Source organism: Nothoprocta perdicaria, unplaced genomic scaffold (genome assembly GCF_003342845.1).
Source record: "Nothoprocta perdicaria isolate Ctin4 unplaced genomic scaffold, notPer1 scaffold_149, whole genome shotgun sequence".
Taxonomy (NCBI): Eukaryota; Metazoa; Chordata; class Aves; order Tinamiformes; family Tinamidae; genus Nothoprocta; species Nothoprocta perdicaria.
Window position 1 is genome coordinate 1,829,815 of NW_020454638.1, and position 19,295 is coordinate 1,849,109.

At 39.9% G+C, this 19,295-nt stretch overlaps 2 protein-coding genes across 5 annotated transcripts in view; one reads left to right on the forward strand and one right to left on the reverse strand.

Annotated features, from left to right (window-relative positions):
- Nucleotides 1-19,295, reverse strand: part of SEC24D (SEC24 homolog D, COPII coat complex component) — a 188,388-nt gene that overhangs the window by 96,713 nt on the left and 72,380 nt on the right. Inside the window, exons 4-7 of one of the 4 annotated variants that reach the window (XM_026034595.1) lie at nucleotides 18,081-18,153; nucleotides 16,400-16,533; nucleotides 12,611-12,699; nucleotides 11,472-11,627 (exon numbers count right to left, since the gene is read on the reverse strand). The exons of 1 other annotated variant lie outside the window; for it this stretch is intronic. The gene's annotated coding sequence lies outside the window, so the exon portion shown is untranslated. Of the gene's footprint in view, nucleotides 1-11,471; nucleotides 11,628-12,610; nucleotides 12,700-14,325; nucleotides 14,378-16,399; nucleotides 16,534-18,065; nucleotides 18,154-19,295 lie in introns of those variants that run through there. 2 more of the 4 variants (XM_026034594.1, XM_026034596.1) reach the window with 2 other exon arrangements.
- SYNPO2 (synaptopodin 2) overlaps nucleotides 1-19,295 on the forward strand; it is a 77,766-nt gene that overhangs the window by 37,311 nt on the left and 21,160 nt on the right. The window contains exons 2-3 of the mRNA XM_026034592.1: nucleotides 13,887-14,038; nucleotides 18,122-18,918. Coding sequence (XP_025890377.1) covers nucleotides 13,887-14,038; nucleotides 18,122-18,918 — 949 coding nt within the window. The remainder of the gene's footprint in view (nucleotides 1-13,886; nucleotides 14,039-18,121; nucleotides 18,919-19,295) is intronic.

Consider the following 19,295-nt stretch of genomic DNA (forward strand, 5'->3'; position numbering starts at 1 on the left):
TGGGGTACTAAGAAATTGGACACTGCTTCCAATTGCTGTTTTTTCACCCCCTGGCTCAGGTAGTCCTGCTCTTCATAATTTTATATGTCTGAAGCTGAACAGGTTCTGACATAACTAGTGAGACAATAGAAAAACAAAAGTATAAAACCAAGGCAAGTTAAAAACAAAATCAGCTTGGTTACCTGAGGTGCCTCTGAAAGAGCTCTACCAAAGCTCCCTCTTAAAAAAAAAAAAACCACCACACATTAGAATTGGGATCCTTGTGTTTCTCAGTTTTATACAGAAGAATTAAGTCTTTGTTCTCTGGAGTAACAGGAATTCTCATATATTATTACTAAAAAGAAAAAAAAAGCCCACAAATAATCATCTCCCCAGCACTGCCTTATATAGCTCTTTGAGAAGAATCCCTGTCTAAAAATAGAAGTCTCTGACATTGATGTGCCAGGCAGCATGGAAACTGTTGCATTTCAAACTGAAGTTTTTGGAAAGTGCACTCTAATTCCTTTACAAGTGTCTCACAAATGCGCAAAATGCATGACCTGTCCTGTTCTGAACTTTAATAAGGGAGATTGTTTGCAGCCATTGCTATTGCAGCAATAGCTTCCTAGAAACAAGCAATAAAGCAAAAGGTGCTGGATTTACAGCTCTGCTTTCTTCTCCCCCACCCTCATGTACAACTGCCAGCCTTTCCTCGGCTGCCTAATTGGGCAAGATACCCTCGACTTAAGCCCTGCATTTGCACCAAGGCCAGAAGAGCAGATGATAAAAACAAACAAGCCTGGCACACCAGCAGAGCAGCTTTTCCAATTCTCACAAACACATTCCACTTCAGAATGCACAGAAATGGAAGGGGACCAAATCCTCCTAGTCCAGTTGTCAAAGGTGCATACTACCCAATTTCATTGGGGTYATTTACAGAAAAATGTCAGCAACTCTGCCAGCATGCCTGAACTGGAGGCTACTAATAGGTCCAATCCCTCTGACAWCTAAACCCGCCAACATGAAATAGAGCTCAGCACCTCCACGAGGCTTGTTCAGACACTGCTCTGCTAAGACAACAGCCACAGGTGGCCAACACACACRGGAGCGAGAAGCCTGGCTTGGCTTCCACGCTTACAATTCACATAAGGCAATATTTGCTCAGTGCTCTCTCACTGTAACTAAACACTTGCCACGTTAGAAGTCTTATTCCTCCATTGCTGTAATATTTTCCTGATATTCAACATAAGTTGAAAGTGCTATTTTTCCTGAAWCTATGACTACAAGTACTGATTTTAAAATTCTAAGGAAGTGGCATGAATCTAGTCTACTTTGTGGTCCTCAATCCACTTGAGGTTTTAATGTTCTACTTTCAAGACTCTGAATTTTTTATTGGAGTTGGTCCCACAAATAAATTCTCATATATAGCCTTACATAGTGTCTTATTTAAGAAAGTGGTTCATGAATATTAACCTCCATGTCAATCCTATGAAACATAAATTTACAAATGTGTTCAAGGATCTTCTGCACAAGAAAGGTTTCCCAGTTGACTGAGTTTCAACGCAAGCCTCCGCAATAGGCAGAATGGACAGGCTTACATCTATTTATACTACAATTATTTTGTTCACCTGTGGGGATTTACATCCGTTCAGTTATGATCTTTTTAAAGCTGCATCAGATTAAATCCAGGTAAATTCTGAACATTATCGAAGTCTTAATTCTTTTCAGGCTTAGACTAACTGGCTTCCATGTCATTAATTGTYTAATTAAAATCACAGGACTACTAACCTTTTTGGTAACATTATAAGGCAAGTGGTAAAGTATGTAGTGAGAAAAACTGTCTCTTAGTTCCCCGGAAACTTCAGAAAGAGCTTTTCCAGATCTCYATCTGCTGCCTGCTCCTTCATCAGAGCCTCCAGCATCAGCACAGGAACCTTTTCTCCTCTGCAGAAGCAGGACACTGACCTCTCCTTGCTGGCATGTGCACAGTGAGCATCTGTCCACCCTCCAAGGCACCACTGTTGCCTCCCAGCCAACTCTATCCGAGCTATGAGGCAGACCTGAGGCCAAGGCCAAATCCCATGATGAGTCACAAAAAAAAAAAAAGGAGCTGTCCAGTAGACCAGGCAGATGATGCCACAGGGCAGCTACGTGCGCCTCTGTGTCAGCATCTGTGTAATATTCAGCACATTTTAGGGCTCTGTTCTAAGACTGTCCAGCCTTTACTTACTTYAGTTTTGAAAGTTTGTCTGAAAACATCGTCCCCTAACTGCTAAGTACATTAGAAGAGCGATACGTAGATCTTTATTTTTGTTGCTGCTTTTTCTCGAAGCAAGCCCTAGGAAGTTTTCTCTGAAAAATTATGGCATGGCTGCAGTATTTAATGGAAAAAGTACAGTTGGCAAAGATGYGAAGATGAGAGAAGTATAGAAACATCAGAGATTAGGGAAACTTGGGTAAAACAGCACGATAGGAAATAATGAAATTTGATAGTCAACCTTTTTGAGAGAAGTAGAAAAGCTGAAGTCTCAATTACTTTAAAGAGCAAGTAAAATAGCTCATGAAAACACCATTGTGAAGTCTGATGCGAAATCCTCGCAAACAAAGCTACAAGCTTTCACAGGGGACAACCTTATGCAGTCTATACCAATGGTTATGTAACTGAACAGTCCAGCTGAAGATGACCACAAATAACAGCAGCTGGATCTCAGTCTCTGTACTAAGCTCTCAAGGGATGTAGAGGAGTGTTTAATTCATATTTCTCCACTGACTTGGAGCTCTATATTTTCCTTTTAAGAGCAGCCATTAACCACTGTATCTGTGTACAGTATTATAATTGTTTAAAGTATATTATCTAGATGCTGCATTTATCAGCTGTTTATGTTATTGTGGGTTTTTTTTGAACATTTTGAATCACTCATCCTAATGAAATTCCCAAAGCAGCACGCTGGCATTTGAGCTCTGTCCCTAATGAACAGGGCACTATACAAACAGAAGGCTCTTAAAAACCGAGACACTGCCCTCTTCATTGGAAGTGAGGCAGAACTTGTTACCTCTTCATAATCCTGGTGTTGACTGAATTGCTGCCTAGCCCGTGAGGCAAGTAGCAAGAAATACATCACTGAACACACATTTCAGTATAACCTTGACATCACTGACAGTGATAGCTACAGCCTCCAGTGAAACGGAAACCTATAAGAACACGTTTGGTTTTTTATGCTGCCTTTGCTATTCCTTCTGGGCAGATGACCATATGCCATGCTTGCATATTTGCAAACACATGACATAATGTTAGGGGATTGTCATAAGCAATACCATTTCTGGGAACGAACTTTTGGAGACTGAATAAGGATTTAACTATCATTGGACTAGTTCTGCACTACAGATTAAATGTCCTGTCACTACAGATTAAATGTGCTGTCTAACGTGGATTTGTAAGGAGAACCCACCCTTCCTCTTCTCTTCCTGTCCTCCTTACCTCTCCCAATATCCAAAATTCAGTAAGGTTTCCCAGCACTACCACTGCACATACAAGTAATATGTCCAGTGATTGACCCAGCTGTCTCCTGATTGCAGGCTAAGGCTGAACAGCTCTAAAATGTAAGTGGAGAAAGCAGAGCAGACTGCTCATCTGTTACTATAAACACTACTGTCAAAATAAACAGGGCTGACAAGAGCGTCCATCCCATGCAGACAAGCATATTAATATGACTAATGACACCCTTTTAGCCTCAATTTATCCCTCTAAACCAGCTGGATGTCAACTTTCACCTCCTCCAATTCAGTATTTTAATTTAAATGCTGATCAAAAAAAAAACCCCAACAACAAACAAAAACAAGCAGGGGAGGATATGAGGATATTGGGCTCTAGGATTTGCTCAGCTACAGCRCAGCAGCACAGCACTCTGGGCCAGCGTGGATCAGCGTGAAACACATCAAAGCACTAAACCATTCAGACTAGGCTTTCCTTAGTCTGAATGTTTCCTTTCCAACAACTTTCCTAACCAYAGCAAGGAAAATGCAGAAAGCAGTCTGGAGCTCCCAAGGATGTCCCTGGCATAATAAATATTCTAATATTGCTCAGGTCTCTGCTAAAGGTCTCCCACTAGGAAAATATTCTGGCTATGTATTAGCCATGAATTAATCATGAATTACCAGCTGTGGCTGGAGCTCCCAAGACAGGCTCCCCTGTCACAAGACAAACCCCCAGACAACTCCAACCTCGCTGAAGCTCAGAGCAGTCCAGGTAAAGCAAGGGCTATTAAGACCTTAATATCCATTTCACAATGAATGAATGCAAGTTTTTGCCCGAGAAATTTAAACGAGCTCATTCSTTAACACTTAAGAGGGTATATTCCTTTAGCTCCAGTTTACAGTTGAAGCCGTAAGAACATATTTTAGCAGCTAGGCTATTTCCTGACTCCAGGACTCCACTCTCAGTTGCTGCCACCTTTTTTTATTCCATTTGCCTCCAAGAGACTGCAATTCCTCTTCCTAGAAGATGGCAGTTGCTGGCAGCATTCAGGCATGCCTGTTCAGGATCTTCCTCATACAGCTATCCTACTCTTAGTTCTGCAGCTAGTTCATGCATTTTTCTATCACAGTACTGCATGATGTGATACAGACTTAACAGATGCAAGTAAGAAAAACTTCTGACAAATATTTCTCATTTACACAGACAGCAAGTATATGGCCATTTTTATTTCCTTCCATCTCAATTGCAGTGAAACAAGAAAAGAATCCAACTTAACACATATATAAGGCTGTCTTTTAAAACAAAAGACTTCAGGCCCTGAACCTGCTTTATATTTTAGTTGCTTCTCACATATTTTGTCTTCTTCCCCCATCAGCTTGTTCTCATTGTAACAGTGTATGCATTCCAGTATTCATTAATACCCTAGTACCACTAGGAGGTATCCATTTTAAGGTGGCAGTGGTGCTTTTTACCTTTCATTTATCTGCCTTTTGATGGCTCTTTGGGTAGCAAAACAGCAGTACTTTTTCTATTAGAAGTGATTTCAAGTGCATGGTCTAGTATGGTCTAGACCATATTAACAGTGCAAGCACTTAGTAGTGCTGTATGGGTGCTGTATGTATCCATGAGGAGTTCAGACCAAGATTAGGCTAGCATAAACCCAAACTCCATCTAAACATCTACTGCAGAACTTCTGAACTTCTGATGCTACCAACAACTGCTCAGTAGTAGTTAATACAGGCATATCTACATCTAGCCTATAAGAGGCTTCCATTAGTCCTTCCTTATCTTCCATTAGTCCTAACCATCATAGAAATTCTTTTCTCCTAGCCATAAGCTAGACTATAATGAAAAAGTTCTTCATGCTACCTGTACACTAAAGCATTCAATAATACTTCTTTGTTTTCCAAATCACAGAGAAGCAATAACCACTCAAAAATAAAAAAGGAGGCAGGGGGAGATGCACACACAAAAAAGTCATGACTTAATAAAAAAGGTAATAGGTAATCCATAACTAGGTTATACACAGAGTTCTGTGCAAAATGAGTAGGACTGAAGTGCGGTACCAGAGCTCCCTTGCGGAATTTGTTGCGCTGCCAGGAGACCAGATCAGTATTTCAGAGGTCATTATCTCATCCCTTCTTCAGTTGCTAGCTGCTTTGGATTGCTGCCAAAGAAAGGCAACCACTAGCAAGATGATACACGAGAACATCAAGCAAAGCTTTGGGGAATTCAAGCAAGCTTTTCTTTTCACTGAGATCAGTCTGCTCCATGGTTCCACACAGCACAAGTACTCTGTCAATATCCAAGTGGTAGAACATGTTCTTTAGCCCTCCCATGACACTATAGCAGAAGCCATTCCAGAGAAATTGATTATTATGAACTTGCCAAACACACCAGGAACAGAATTGAATGTTTTGTATAATCTTCTCATATTATGAGAGGAAGAGACAACAGTTACCAAATTGAAACATTGTACTGAAAAGTGTATTTTTGCACACAGTTCAGCTAGAGGACTGAGCAGGGACAGAGTTAAATAATAAGTGAACCACTAACCAGATTCTACCAGAATGCYTCATGAACTTCTAAGTGACTAAACCTTCATTAAAGCTTTGCTTTGGCTGCTGGTTAGTAAGTGAACCCAGAACCCTTTTTGGCAGCTAGGTGTTAGAGTACCTTCAACTTAATGCAGCTCAACCTCCTACACTGTATGTTTTGTGTTTGATCAGTGCAGAACTACTCTAGTGATGAACTTGATAATCAGYGGCAGCACTCCCATGAACTCAAATAGCAACCTCCTCACCTCCTGGAAAGACTCTTTAGATTTAATCCATCAATTGAAGAAGTATGTCAGAAACTAAGAACAGCAAGAAACAGAAAAATGTATCTGAGCAAATCAACTCCTTTCTTCTTTGAACTCTCTATTATTTTACCTTCTCATTTAAACACGCTATAGGAAGACAACTAACTTCAGACAGTCAAGAAAGGCATCTCTACATAGGGCATGTTTGGAAGTTTTCCCTTATGGCCTGAAACAGAAATGAGCATGCTGCACTCCAAGATTCCTAGGATCAATAACCTTCTATTCAGAAGAAAAAAAAATGGTGATGAGGAGTATTTCTACAATTGCTTTGCAAACCCAGGACACTTCATTATTCAAAGATTCCTCTGAGAAACAGCATTAAAGAGAGCTTACAAGTATTTTTGCTCACTCCAGTTRATTAACAAGTGTTTTAATAGTCTTACTGTGTAAATTCTACATACGCTCCAAGTCACAGGACCACGAGTTAAACAAAAAGGCCACATGTAGGCAACTGGCCAATTTACAACATCTAAAGACAGCAATCCAGCTTTAGCATCTAGCATGCTCTTGGGAGGACAAAGAACTGCACATGCTCATACATTAGCAACACTCAAGCTCAAACTAACTTCAGCAAGACCAGATTTATTAATAGTTTAAACAGCTAGCCTATTTTTCCCCTTTGTTTCTTCAGATCCTTCCATGCTTTAAATATTCAGCCTACCAGTTGCATTCACGGTTCAACTTCCCAATGAGGATGTAGGCCAAAAGATCATCAATGGACTTATTCCAGCAAAAGTGTTGATTTCTTTAGTGTATCAGAATATACACGTGAACATCTCTGCTTCCAGAGGTCTCGATTTAAAGCTGGATACTGCTAGTTTGTTCAGACATAGCTGACCAAACATAGACATTGAAAACTAAATATTTTTTAAAATGTTGACAGCTTTAGAGATGGATGGGGAAAACTGAATGGGACTGAGAAGGCCATAAGTGTGCTTGTGTCACTTGCCGAATATTTTGGTAAATCAGACCCAATTTAACTACAGTCTTCTATTAAGCATTCATTTTTTTTCAATACAATTTCCTTAAATAACCTCCTAAAGATATGCTCTAATGCATTAACAACTAAGAGATGCAACCAAGAAARCAAGGACTTAGAGGTAAAAGACATCCCCACACTACAAAGTCCAAGATACAATAGACAAAAGAATCCTTCTAGTACACAAGAGAGAGCAGACACTACACATTTGTACTTTGTTCACTATTTCACTAAAGAAATAATAGTACCTGTGCAATATATGAATAAAGAAATAATAGTACCTGTGCAATATATGGATAGCTTATTTCAGAAGGTTATTTTTGATTTTTTTCTCTGAATTTTAATAATTTTCTGAGGAGCTTGAAGTCAATACTCCAAATTAGAAACTATAAACTACATTAGTTATCTGCAAATCCCAYCGTAAGAGTAATGAGTTGCAACTGAGTGGTTGCAAGCTCATGATATGCTTTTATTAGGAGGAGGTAACACTCACATTGAAAAAAAATCTACAGATGGAAGGCCAAATATGGGGAGAGGAAATAAAGTGTCACCATAGAAATACATTTAGATGTTCATTATAACTTTGATTAAAAAGGGACGGTGGTGGGGGGAGGGGAGTGCTGAGTTTGCCACAGTGTCATCACTACTGACTAGACTATGCAGACTATGAAGTATTTCACACCCTCCACACCTGCCTGGAGCAGTCCAGAACACTAAGTCGCGAGTTGGCRCTCAGGATTTTGTGTCTAGCAGGCTGGAGTTTGAATTACTTAAAGGATCTGCAAAGGTCATTAGAAGACCCAGCCCTGTTATCAGACAGGCTTAAACCTACTGTACAGAGGTTTGCATCTAGAAAACAAAAGCTTGTCAACTAAAGGCTGCTTTACTTGTGTAAAGAATCCTACATGCATAAACATTATAAAACAAGGCCCTATGCCCATAACATAATAAACTGTACCTAATTCTAGTTCATTTGGCATTTCATTTTTAATTCTCTAATTTCATACTAATAAAAGCACTAATATGCTAACAATTGGCTATTCTGTACATCTGCTTCCTGCTCATAATAAAGCATTACATATTATTAATTTTGTTACAGCAGCAGATAACTTTATAACATTTTAAACGCATTTCCTAGCTCTGCCTTTGCTGGAGGATTTATAATAGAAGAAATGAAGTGCCATTTTTTAAATACTGTGTACAGGGAGCACTGATCTTTGATCTCTGATCCTGAACTTTATGATGAACACGTAGCTAAACAATTAATGAGAAGCAGCTTCTGGAAAATGTGAGGTAATGCTATCAAAATWTCAATTGTATTAGTTTATTTATATGCCAGCCTTGGAATATATTCCAATGAAGCATGTTATCTGGCTAAATTTGTTGCAGCAACTAGCAAGACTGTTACAGTTAAAGGCTTGTCCATGTTCTACTTGGGTATGTGGAGCTCAGTTTTGCCACTTGCATGAGTAGCAAAACCCCTTGCCCCTTTGTCAGGCAAGTTTTTTTCCATTTTGAATCTCTTCAGGTCTGATGTAGATTTCTCAGTTCTATATGTTATGGTCAAGACTAGTTTATACTCAAGTCAATTCATTTACTACTCTGGAACATAATCCCCTTAACTTTGCTTTTTAACTTAAGGTTACCTTACTGTTCAAGCCAGAACATATCCATAAGGCTGTATGTAGAAAAGGCTTCAGATTCAGAAGCAYCAGATCTGACATCAGGATGCAAAAATTTGTTAACATTAAGCTGTTTCTTTTAAGAAAAGAATCATTTGCTAGGAGTGCATCAAAACTTTGCTGCTCTAACAGTGGTAAGAACAAAGAAGAGAATGTCTTTGCCTGCATTGCAAGCCCCCATCTTCCACTCTGCTTTCCCACAAATAGAAAGCATGTTCTTATCATATCTTTAGACCTGCTATCTCTGCCTCTTTCCTCTTTTTATCTCCCTGAACATACAATAGACGAGTCATTATCTCAAAACCAGACATTCTGTTCTAACTTTAGACCTATACATTCCCAACAGTAAAAGAATTGGTATTTCTGGAATAGTAAAGTTCTTAAGGCACAAGATATTCCCATTCTTCACAAATAGTCCCCAGTACACACAGACAAAACTGATCCTTGCACTTGCAAGTGTAAAACAAAACACAGACATGAGCAGGAAGTTTCAGCTGCACTTTCCCCTTTGTTGCATACTCCTCCTTCAAACTAGTATAAGGATCATATGTTATCACCTTGGGGGAGGGAAGCTTTCTTTAGAAACTTGCTCATTGCCAAAAAGCTGCTAATGGCTACTTGGTGACAAGCCAGACAATACCAGTGCAGCAAAGGAGCACACCGAATAGTGCCTACACAGCCAGRGCCCCTCAGGTCACAGAAAGCGAGTGGAGCTACCCTAAAGCAAGCACATATAGCACAAAGGTTGGGCCCTCAGCACTAGTTTTCTTTACAAAAACCCTCCTTTACTCGACATTAATACCAGCATGAACACATACCTGTGCCTCTCACTGGTGCAGGACCAGACARACGCTTGCGTTACACCTCACATGGCCCTGTATTTAGCACCATGCTCTCCTRGTCTTTCTCCACAAAAGGAATGAGATAAATACTTTCTCCCTAGTAATCTCAGACCACACTAACCTGAAAAYCAAAAGCAAACCTTCCTTGCACTCCACTCCTTTTCCAGATGGAGTCTTTAAAACTTTTCCCAACAAGTCCCTGGCCAAGTCCAGACACCTGCTGCAGCAGCTGCCTGCAATCAGCTACAAGGTGCAAGGGGCAGGTGGTCTCCATTAGCCCCTTGTGGTCTTGTGCCATGAAGAGCTCCTGTGGCGTGGTGGGGGTTGTGGATATGGAACAGCTGGGGGCGGGCGGGCCTGATGTGGGGGTTTTCACAAAGTACCTTTGCCCACAAATGAACTTTTCTGTGAACATGAGAAATTGCCCACCAGTTGACTTTTTAAAGCAATAGCAGGAATTTCTTCTAACAGTAAGTTCAAGATACAGGAGCAATTTCCTTTGCAGCAGTCAGGAGCATAAGGGAAGTAAGATACCTCARGCAGATTGTCTAGGCAATTCAGCGTTGTTCTGGAAACCCTCTAGCAAGCACGTAGCCTAAAAAGAGATACCAGATTAACACTAGAACTGTTGTCAGTTTTATGTACTACTATTTAGATACTTCACTACTCCTAAATATTCAAAAAACTTAAGTTCCTTATGAGCAGAACAYGTGCAACTGAGCAAAAAGGTCAATTTGGCTGCAATGCTCATATACCATTGCACAGTTATTGCCTTAAAACTTTGGAATTTAGAACAAATACTTCAATTGACCTATCATTAAAAATGTTGTAATTAGAAGAAGCAGAAGACATACTAACCAGTGCCTAACAGGTGACTCGCGTAAAGAAAAGAAGAGTCCTAACTGTAGCGGGGCAGGAGAGCAATAGAGGCAGCACCAGGGAAAATGGATTGAAGTGCTGGAATGTTCCCCAGGAGCAGCTGGTATCCAGACAGGTTCAGCACGAATGCTACAGGCTCAGCACGACTGTGCAGTATCAGAATTGCCAGCAGTAAAAAAGTAATAAAACAAAACCAAATACAAAGACTACGTATTTTCCTAGTAGTAAGATCACATTCAGAAACTGCAGGGGAAAGAATATTTTTTCTCCCACAGTAAACTTCAGCCCAAAGAAGACAGSAGACACATGTTACTTATAAAGCCCAGGCTGCAGCATAATACAACACAAACAGCTGTTTTATGTCCATTTGTGTCTTGCTTTAAGGTCCTGAAAAACAGATTTTTTTTTTTTCACTTTGTCACCATATTATTTCTATGCTAACACAGGCAGCTTTTTTTTCCCAGTGTAGTGGTCAAAGGCTTTCTACCAAAACTTTGAGAGAAAACTGCCCATTAAACAATTATTTTATCAAGAAGATCTTGCTTTCAGTGATTTTTTTTTCAGCAACCTGAATATTTTGACTTACACGAGTAAAAGTTTTTTTTGCTTTTATGGGGTTTCTGTGAAAAGAAATAAACAAAACCAGAACAAAACGAAGCTTGCTTGGAAAGTCAATCTGCATATTGCTGAGTGTGACCGGTGGTAGCACAAAGACTAGAGCAATACAAATGATAATGATTTATTTCTGCACTCCAAGAAGCCTGTGCCTTACCTGGTTATCATTAGTTGCCACTTTTCCCTCCAATTCCATGCTCATTTTGTCTTTGTCAGTGCTATCTCCTCTTTTTGCCCCCCTCTTTGATAGCGCTGCGCTGATATTACATGGTCTGTGTTCAAACTGCGGCCACACAGGTACATCTGAGGGAGGCTGGAGAAAAAGCCAACATGCAGTCAGGAGAACCATTAATAGCTGCAGGATATACCGTGTGTTCTTGTGATGGCAAAATCCTTTCAGAGGTTTGATTTATATGAATAATTCCAGATATATAACACTGATAGAAGGTYTGCCTGTACGTGCATATGTACTGCAATGCTGCCAGAGAAGGAGTTGTGGTGCTTTACAGCAGTTCCTTTCAAGCACGACTAGTTACACAGGTCTCAGTTTTTCTACAAAGCTCTAAATATCTCACAAATTGTCAGCTTTTGGTCATTTGCATGGCAGCACAGCAGCCCTTGCCAAGCAGAACAGGTTATGGTGGAGCAACGTAGGAGGAGCTTCCTTGTGCAACTGCACCAGCGCGCCCCGACTACAGCTTCAGGCTCAAGAACGTGAAAGAGAAATGCAATGTCCGTGTCTGTCTTCTTCCAAGGCTGCCAAGGAGGCTGACAAAACATTGACAGCAGAAGTGGTTGAACTGGCTAGCAAGTCATATAGACCTACTACCATTGTACAACAAAAAATCCTTTTGCATTTTTTTTTTTTTTGTGATAAAAAAGTTATGGAATGGGTAACAGTTGTTCTCCTGAGACAGTTATAATCGTAAGCTATGGCAGAACTGACCCCAAGCTCTCAGACACTTAATAAACAGAAACAAGAGTTCCTTTCACATCCTAGGTTTCACATTACGTGGTTTCAGAGTACACATGTTGTATAATGACTGTTTACACATTTTAAAAAGGACTAACTCTAACTCGTTCCTGGCATCCATATCAAATACATTCAGGCCTAAAATACTTTGTGAAGTTTCAATGGCATACCCTCCTATTTCAAAAARAGTAACAAAAATTCAACCCAAATTCTAGCTCACATATGAAGCAAAACATTCTAAATCCTGTCTAAACCATCCATTCTTCTCAAAGCACAAGGATGTTTATGCTCTTGCCTAAGGGAAGATAAACAGAGCAGCATACCACTCCATATTTGTAAATGTTAAGTCCTCTTCAAGGTAGTAACTGGCTTCTGTATGCACCAGGCCTCTGTTTCTTCATTGCTCAGAAAGCTGTAATACGGCATATGGTTATTCACAAATTGAAACAACAAAGATAAATGGCCCCATACAGAAAAACATTTTCCATCTTATTCTTTATTATTCTACATATTATTCATACTCCAAAATACTTTCCAAAACTGTCTGCAGAAATACCTCCTTGGTGTGGTTCAGTGGCCCCACAGAATGGGGGAATAATTCCCCAAGTCAGTGAGACTACTGCACCTTCAGTCCGCCATATATCAGAAGTATATCTCAACTSATATCTCAACTCTGCTGGAGACAGTGGCAACTGTCACTGCTGCTGTGAAAGTGGCAGAACTGTACTATTTATATAATAGATTTACCTAAAATGTGATGAAGATTAGTAAGGATTAGGTACTACCTATACCAACTGAATATAAGGCCAAAGAACTCCAACAGGTAGAAGATTCTGAGTGAGGAACCCAAGGACAACTCTTTTATGTATATGTGCAGTTCTAAAGTAGACTCCTGCAAGCATACTGGTTAATATAACATGCTGTTTGCCAAATATGTACTTTAAAAATAGTAGTCAACTGTATGGAATACCTTGAGTGGTGTTAAAACTGCCTAGAGGTTGTTATACAATGACTATGGTAAGTCACAACACGCTTTCAGTGAAAAAGCTCTAAAACTGGAAAAATAAAGCCACATAGTTTCTTCAATGAGTACTTTAAGTGGGGCCTATTCAGATGTTTACAGTTTGGCACTTAGCTCTACAGTTGGGCATCAAAGGAAAAATGTCCAGTACATCAGAAGTCTGTTTATTTACAGCTCTAACAGCATGCAGGTATAACATTGTGTCCAGAGAAGAATGACTTTATACATTCTTCTTTTAAAATCTTGGCCTAGATTACAACTTTGGGAACCTGTGGGAAAAACAACCATTTTTTTTTTTTTTTTGATGTTCTGCTAAACTTTGATCAAGGGAATGCTATCCCAAACTTCCATGCCTCCCTTTCCCAAAAACATTTCCAGTCTGTATGAAACCTAGCTTACAAGCTCAGTATYGCAGATTTTTTTTATTTGTTACTACTGATCAGAACATTATTCTCAATATTTTTTTGTTTTGCTTCAAGTCACTACGATTTGGAAAAAAATAATATTGACCATATTTGCCATTGTTTTCAAATCAATGCTAACTGTGCAATTTTTAATTTGTTTTTGACTCGCTGTAGGTTCGAAACAAGAGCAAGGCTGCTAAGGCCGGGCTACGTGAGGGGGATGAGGTGGTGTCTATCAATGGCAAACCCTGCGGAGACTTAACCTACGCTGAAGTTATTGTTCTAATGGAAAGCTTGACTGATGTCCTGCAGATGCTTATCAAGAGGTACAGGAGTGTTAAAAATTAGTGTAATTCAGTGAACTGTGTAGAAAATGTGGATGTTGAACGCACTTATTTACAGACCTATACTGTGAGCTTTTCACTGAAAGTTCACTTGTTTAAGTCTGTAAGATCAGCAGCCTTCTTCCATGTAAGAAAAAGGGAGAGAAATCAGAGTATTTGCTATAAAGGAATTAATTCCTAATTCAAATTGTACAGTTCATGCAGAGTATTAAGGCTACAGTCTCCAAATATAACAATTTTATTTATTATTAAGTATCCAAGATACTTACAAGGTATTGACTAGCATGATATCTGAGTACTGCAGTCTTGAGTTTAATTATTCCTTCCAACCTTTTAAAGTAATGAAGTGTTGTTATTCTCTGTAGATAGGAAAGTGAGGCTTACAAAAAGCATAGACTGTATAGATGGAGAAAGTGTTGCACAGATATGTCCTGATGATGACACGGCAAATGGTCGTCTTGGGTGGCAGAATGTGTTAGTAGTCAGAAGTGAGAGTGGGTCTGGAAACCACGAATTCTATTTCTGTATCTGTTATCGCTTTGCTAGATGAGGTGGGGCAAGCCACTTACAGCTCTCTGAGTCTCAGCCTCTTCATTTATAACATAGTGACAGTGAGTATATTTTCCCTTAAAAATGCTTCCTATTTCTTACAGCAGAGAACCTTTATGTAAATTTAAGACCAAGTCAGCACTCCTGTTCATTGCATGCATCAGTCYACTCTAAAGACTGATGCATGATCTACAGATCAGTGTAATGCATGCTATCTGGGAGTTTATAATCATTAATAATTAAGTGGGGCAAAAATCAGAATAGTTTTCCGAAAGCACATTCTCTCCAAACTTTGTGATTCAAACAAGATGAACTCTGAATTTCCTGGACAGTGGGTGAGAAAAGGAAGAAAAGACCAGAGACTTTCTCATTCTGTAGAAGGAATTACAGCTCCCTCCTGAGCTRCTGCAGGTCCCTATGTTTGCTCTCTCAGAGACAGCAGTTGCAGGCAGAAGGGGTCAGGACTCATCCCTCCTCCTAACAGTTAACAAGGCAGTGTCAGTGGAAAGGCTCTGGAAGGACTCTGGTGCAAAAAAAAAAGGCATTCGTCTGCACTTACCAGGGACTTTGGAAAGAGCAAGTGAAATTGCTCTGTGTTCTGCAACTCATGCGCAGGAACTGATGTGTCCRGTAGTTGGAAGATGTTACTTGCTTTCAAGACAAGAGGCTCCAAAGGAATATCCATTTTATTTAAAATCTACATGATCTGCATGCCTTGTATGTGCATGTGGTCTTGAGCTGAGCAATTGACTAACGTAATGATATCAAGGGAATGGTGATGGCTGAGGCTTACAGCTTGCCTTTTGCACTACAGTTTTAGCAGGGTATTATTTGAGTGTTCCTTATGTGGTATCTGCAGTCTTATATGTTTCTTGACATGACTATGACAACTGCACTTTTAAAAATGATTTTGTGGCTGACTGGCCACATTCTTTGCAGCCATACACATAACTTTGTTTTCACTACTGCCTGCTGCAGCTTCTTAACTGATGTTTCAGTTGGACTGAAGGCCACGTTATGCTCTGGCTGCAAGCGACAGCATATTTTATATTGACTCCATTGCCCCTACTTGAATGCATGGTAAACAGCAAGACATGTCCTGAAAATCAAACTAAATCAGAATGCTTAGACCTCATAATGGTGTTTTATGGAATGAAACCCTGGGTCTGTTAAAATTTTTTAAAAATTATGGTTGCATAACAACTGGCTTATTTTGAAAGGAATTAAAATGTTCCACAGGAATTTACCAGGAGCGTCTATAAAATTCTCATCAGCTATCCTTCCCCATCATCCTGTCCCTTCCTCTGTTATTAGTATCTTCCAGGGTAGATAAACTGAAACACTTCCTCCCCTGCCACCTTCTTTCTGGCACCCTTCCTAGGTTTGTTCATGGATAAGGACCCTCTCAGAACTACCACTGGAAGGATTTCTCAGGAAGTGACTTCTCCTTTGAAAGTAATGAGTAGCAAACGACCCCTTTCTTTTACAAAAAGTTTCTCTGATCCCCTGTAAAACTCAGTCAGTTGCTGACTAGAAGCTGCCAAAAAATCTTTGGTTTGCAGGATCAGATGAAGAAGATACCTCACAGCACAACTGCTCTCCAGATACCACTTCAGGGGGGCATCTTACTGACCTTCCTAACAAATTGTGTATCCAGGAAACACTGAGAGTGCGGACAGAAATGCTAGCCTGCCCTTTGCACGTCAGTGTAGGAGCTCCTGGGACACTCCTAGGACAACAACAACAACGAAAAAAAAGATCTAAGGGAAAGAAGGGAGTGTGCTGAATGCATACCAAAATGAAATGCACCATGTAGGGAGTAAAACATGACTCTGAGACAGACAAACCCCTTTGTGCTGAGTTCATGAGTTCTTCTTCCTTCCTGGAATTACACCAGAGCTATTGTTCCTGCAGCGAGCTGGAAAGACCTGAAATAAAAATCATAATTTGACAAAACAGAATCATAAGTGACAAAATAAGAGATCAGACCCAGTACTCTGCTTCTTGACTCATGGATACTCATTTATGTCTATATAGAGTAGAAGTATATCCATAAGTATCAAGGGCCTTTTAAGGTGGAAATCTTTCCCTCTCACACATACACACAATCACTCAGCTACCAATAAAGGCTAACATTCAGCTGGCCCTGCCCCTAGTCTCATATCCTACAAGGAAATGTTTATGGATTCCTGTAATTTATCTCTACTTAGAAGCAGTACAACTGATCATTCAAATAGCATAATATGATGGAATCCAGCAGCACTCACAAAGACCTCCCTAAATTAAAATCTGTCTGACCTTTACATAGCCCCATATGTGTTTTAATGGATGTTATACATTCTATGCTATTTGAGGCAGATCCAGGCTGCTACAATCAGTATGCCGCATGGCTAGAAATGCAAGTGTTGTTGAAGCTTCTTCAGTACACTAACAGATTTATTTTCTCTATTGCTTTTKCCAGATGTTCTTTTGTAAGGAGTTTCAAAGTTTGGAGTACTTGGGACCTGCTTTTGATTTCAGAATTCCCTATAAATGTAGTTTTTGGAGGGCATCTACTGTTTCCTTGAACTGAAAAAAAATGTTTTGCTCCTTTCTGGTCAATAGAAAGCTTTAATAACATGTTGCTGTCTTGATGCTAAGGAAGGGTTTCTCCTAGAATTAACAGTTGTCGCTTTTGCTCATAGTAATGAAAGGGGAAGCTAGAGGGTATATTTGGAGTCATAGCAGTAATAAAACAGCCTAATTAATTGGGCTAGGGGAATTAATAGCTCAAAAAAGGGAAAGAGATTTAGCAGGCTTCAGGTAGTCATAGTTACATTCACCAGTTAGATTTTTTTTTTTTAAACAAACTAGGAAATAGCATATAGCTTCATTCACTACTCTTTTTCACTGGTTCACAGGAATAGACCCAGTTTTTTAAAATTTAAAGATATATAAGGATTCTCACAAAGGAATTCTCTGAATGTGTAGTTTAAGTATTTATTTACCTCTTCCTTATCTCTATTTGGTAATTTCCTATCCCTGAGGGATGTGTAATGTGTGATGATGGTATGTAAAATGGTTGCAGTAGACACAGAGCCAAAAACACATGCCTATTCTGATGTCATATGAAGTTGATTTTCACATGCACATGTGAAATATGAAGAAGCATTATCCTAGGAATCTCAGCAGTATTCGTCTGGCAGCACTAAAGCAGAAATGTGTCTGTGAAGCCATACTGACATTTGCAATGATGTAAGTTGAGACTGCAGAAAGATGGTAGTGGAATATAGTAAATGTTCTACAGCAGTTTCTCTCTTACTGCACTATTAATTTAAAGGATTGTGGAGGATACAAAGATGTTTTAATATAAGACTTCTAGGTAATGGGACTTCTGCTACTTAAATGGACCTGCTAGTAGACACCGTGAATAATTTTAGGGGGAAAAATATACAGAAATCACTCTTGTAATTGTACTTACAATTGCTGTACTTACAGCAGCTTACTTTCTTGAATTACTTGTTTATGTATGTGCAGATCCTCCAGTGGAATAAATGAAGCCTTGAGCGCTGAAAGAGAAAATGGAAAGCACGATAACATAAAAACTGAGGACTATAGGGAGAGTGCCACACTGCAAATTAACACAGTCAAAGAAACACCCCACACAGAATTCTGCATCACAGAGATATACAGTGAGACTCACCAAGGAGCAGAGAAAAGCAACATAAAATTTTCTGAAATGAAACAAGAGACCACACAGAGCCACAAAATTACTCCTAAAGTGACAGGAACCTCCAAAGTGCTGGTGACAGATGAGGCTGCTTTCAGAGGGAAGATAGAAGAAAGAAGGCCAGGCACTATGGTTGAGCTGCAGTTGTCCCTCTCACATGACAGGCACAAGGGCACCAATGCTCCTGCTATGACTCTCTTAGGGGCAGAAAAATGCTTCCCTTCAGAAACAGGACCCAGTGTAAAACAGGATGGGACTAGCCCTGTAATTGCAATTCCCCTGGGTGTGAAAGAGGGCAACATCCAGTGGTCAAGCAAAGTAGTCCAGGTTTCTAGTGGCAAAGAGATCAAGACGATCCAAGGTGCAGCTCCATCTCTCCCCAGGGTGGAGGTGATCCTAGACTGTTCAGACAGGCAGAAGGAAGCATCCAGGTCTCTAGCAGAAAGGGGGTGTGTTGATTCTCAAGTGGAAGGAGGGCAGTCAGAAGCACCTCCTTCCCTCCTCTCCCTTGCAATCTCATCAGAAGGCACAGAGCAGGGAGAAGACGACCAGAACTCGGAAAGGGATCACAGCAGACCTCTCAAGCACAGAGCAAGGCACGCAAGTAAGTATGTTCCATCTAAATCATTTGCCCTGCCTGAGGGTACCTTTTGTAACTTGAAACATCATTGCAGAATGTAGAGTGCATTAGAAAAAGACTTTAAAGAGTTCTTTCTGCAGTTTTCTAATTTTCCCTCCTCTCTCTCTCTCTCTCTCTCTCCAAAGATGATTCTATTTTTGCTTCCTGTATTTTTTTGGAGTAATATAATGCTCCTGGTGACAGGCCAAGAGTATAGCCATGCTTTAACAGTGCTGAATAACTTTGCTTAGTAGACTTCCACTTTGAAATGTTAACTCATTATTTTGTCCACTGAAAATTACTTACATCTCTTAAAAAGGCTGAATTCTGCCAGTCATTCAATGTTTATTGAGAGGTAATTT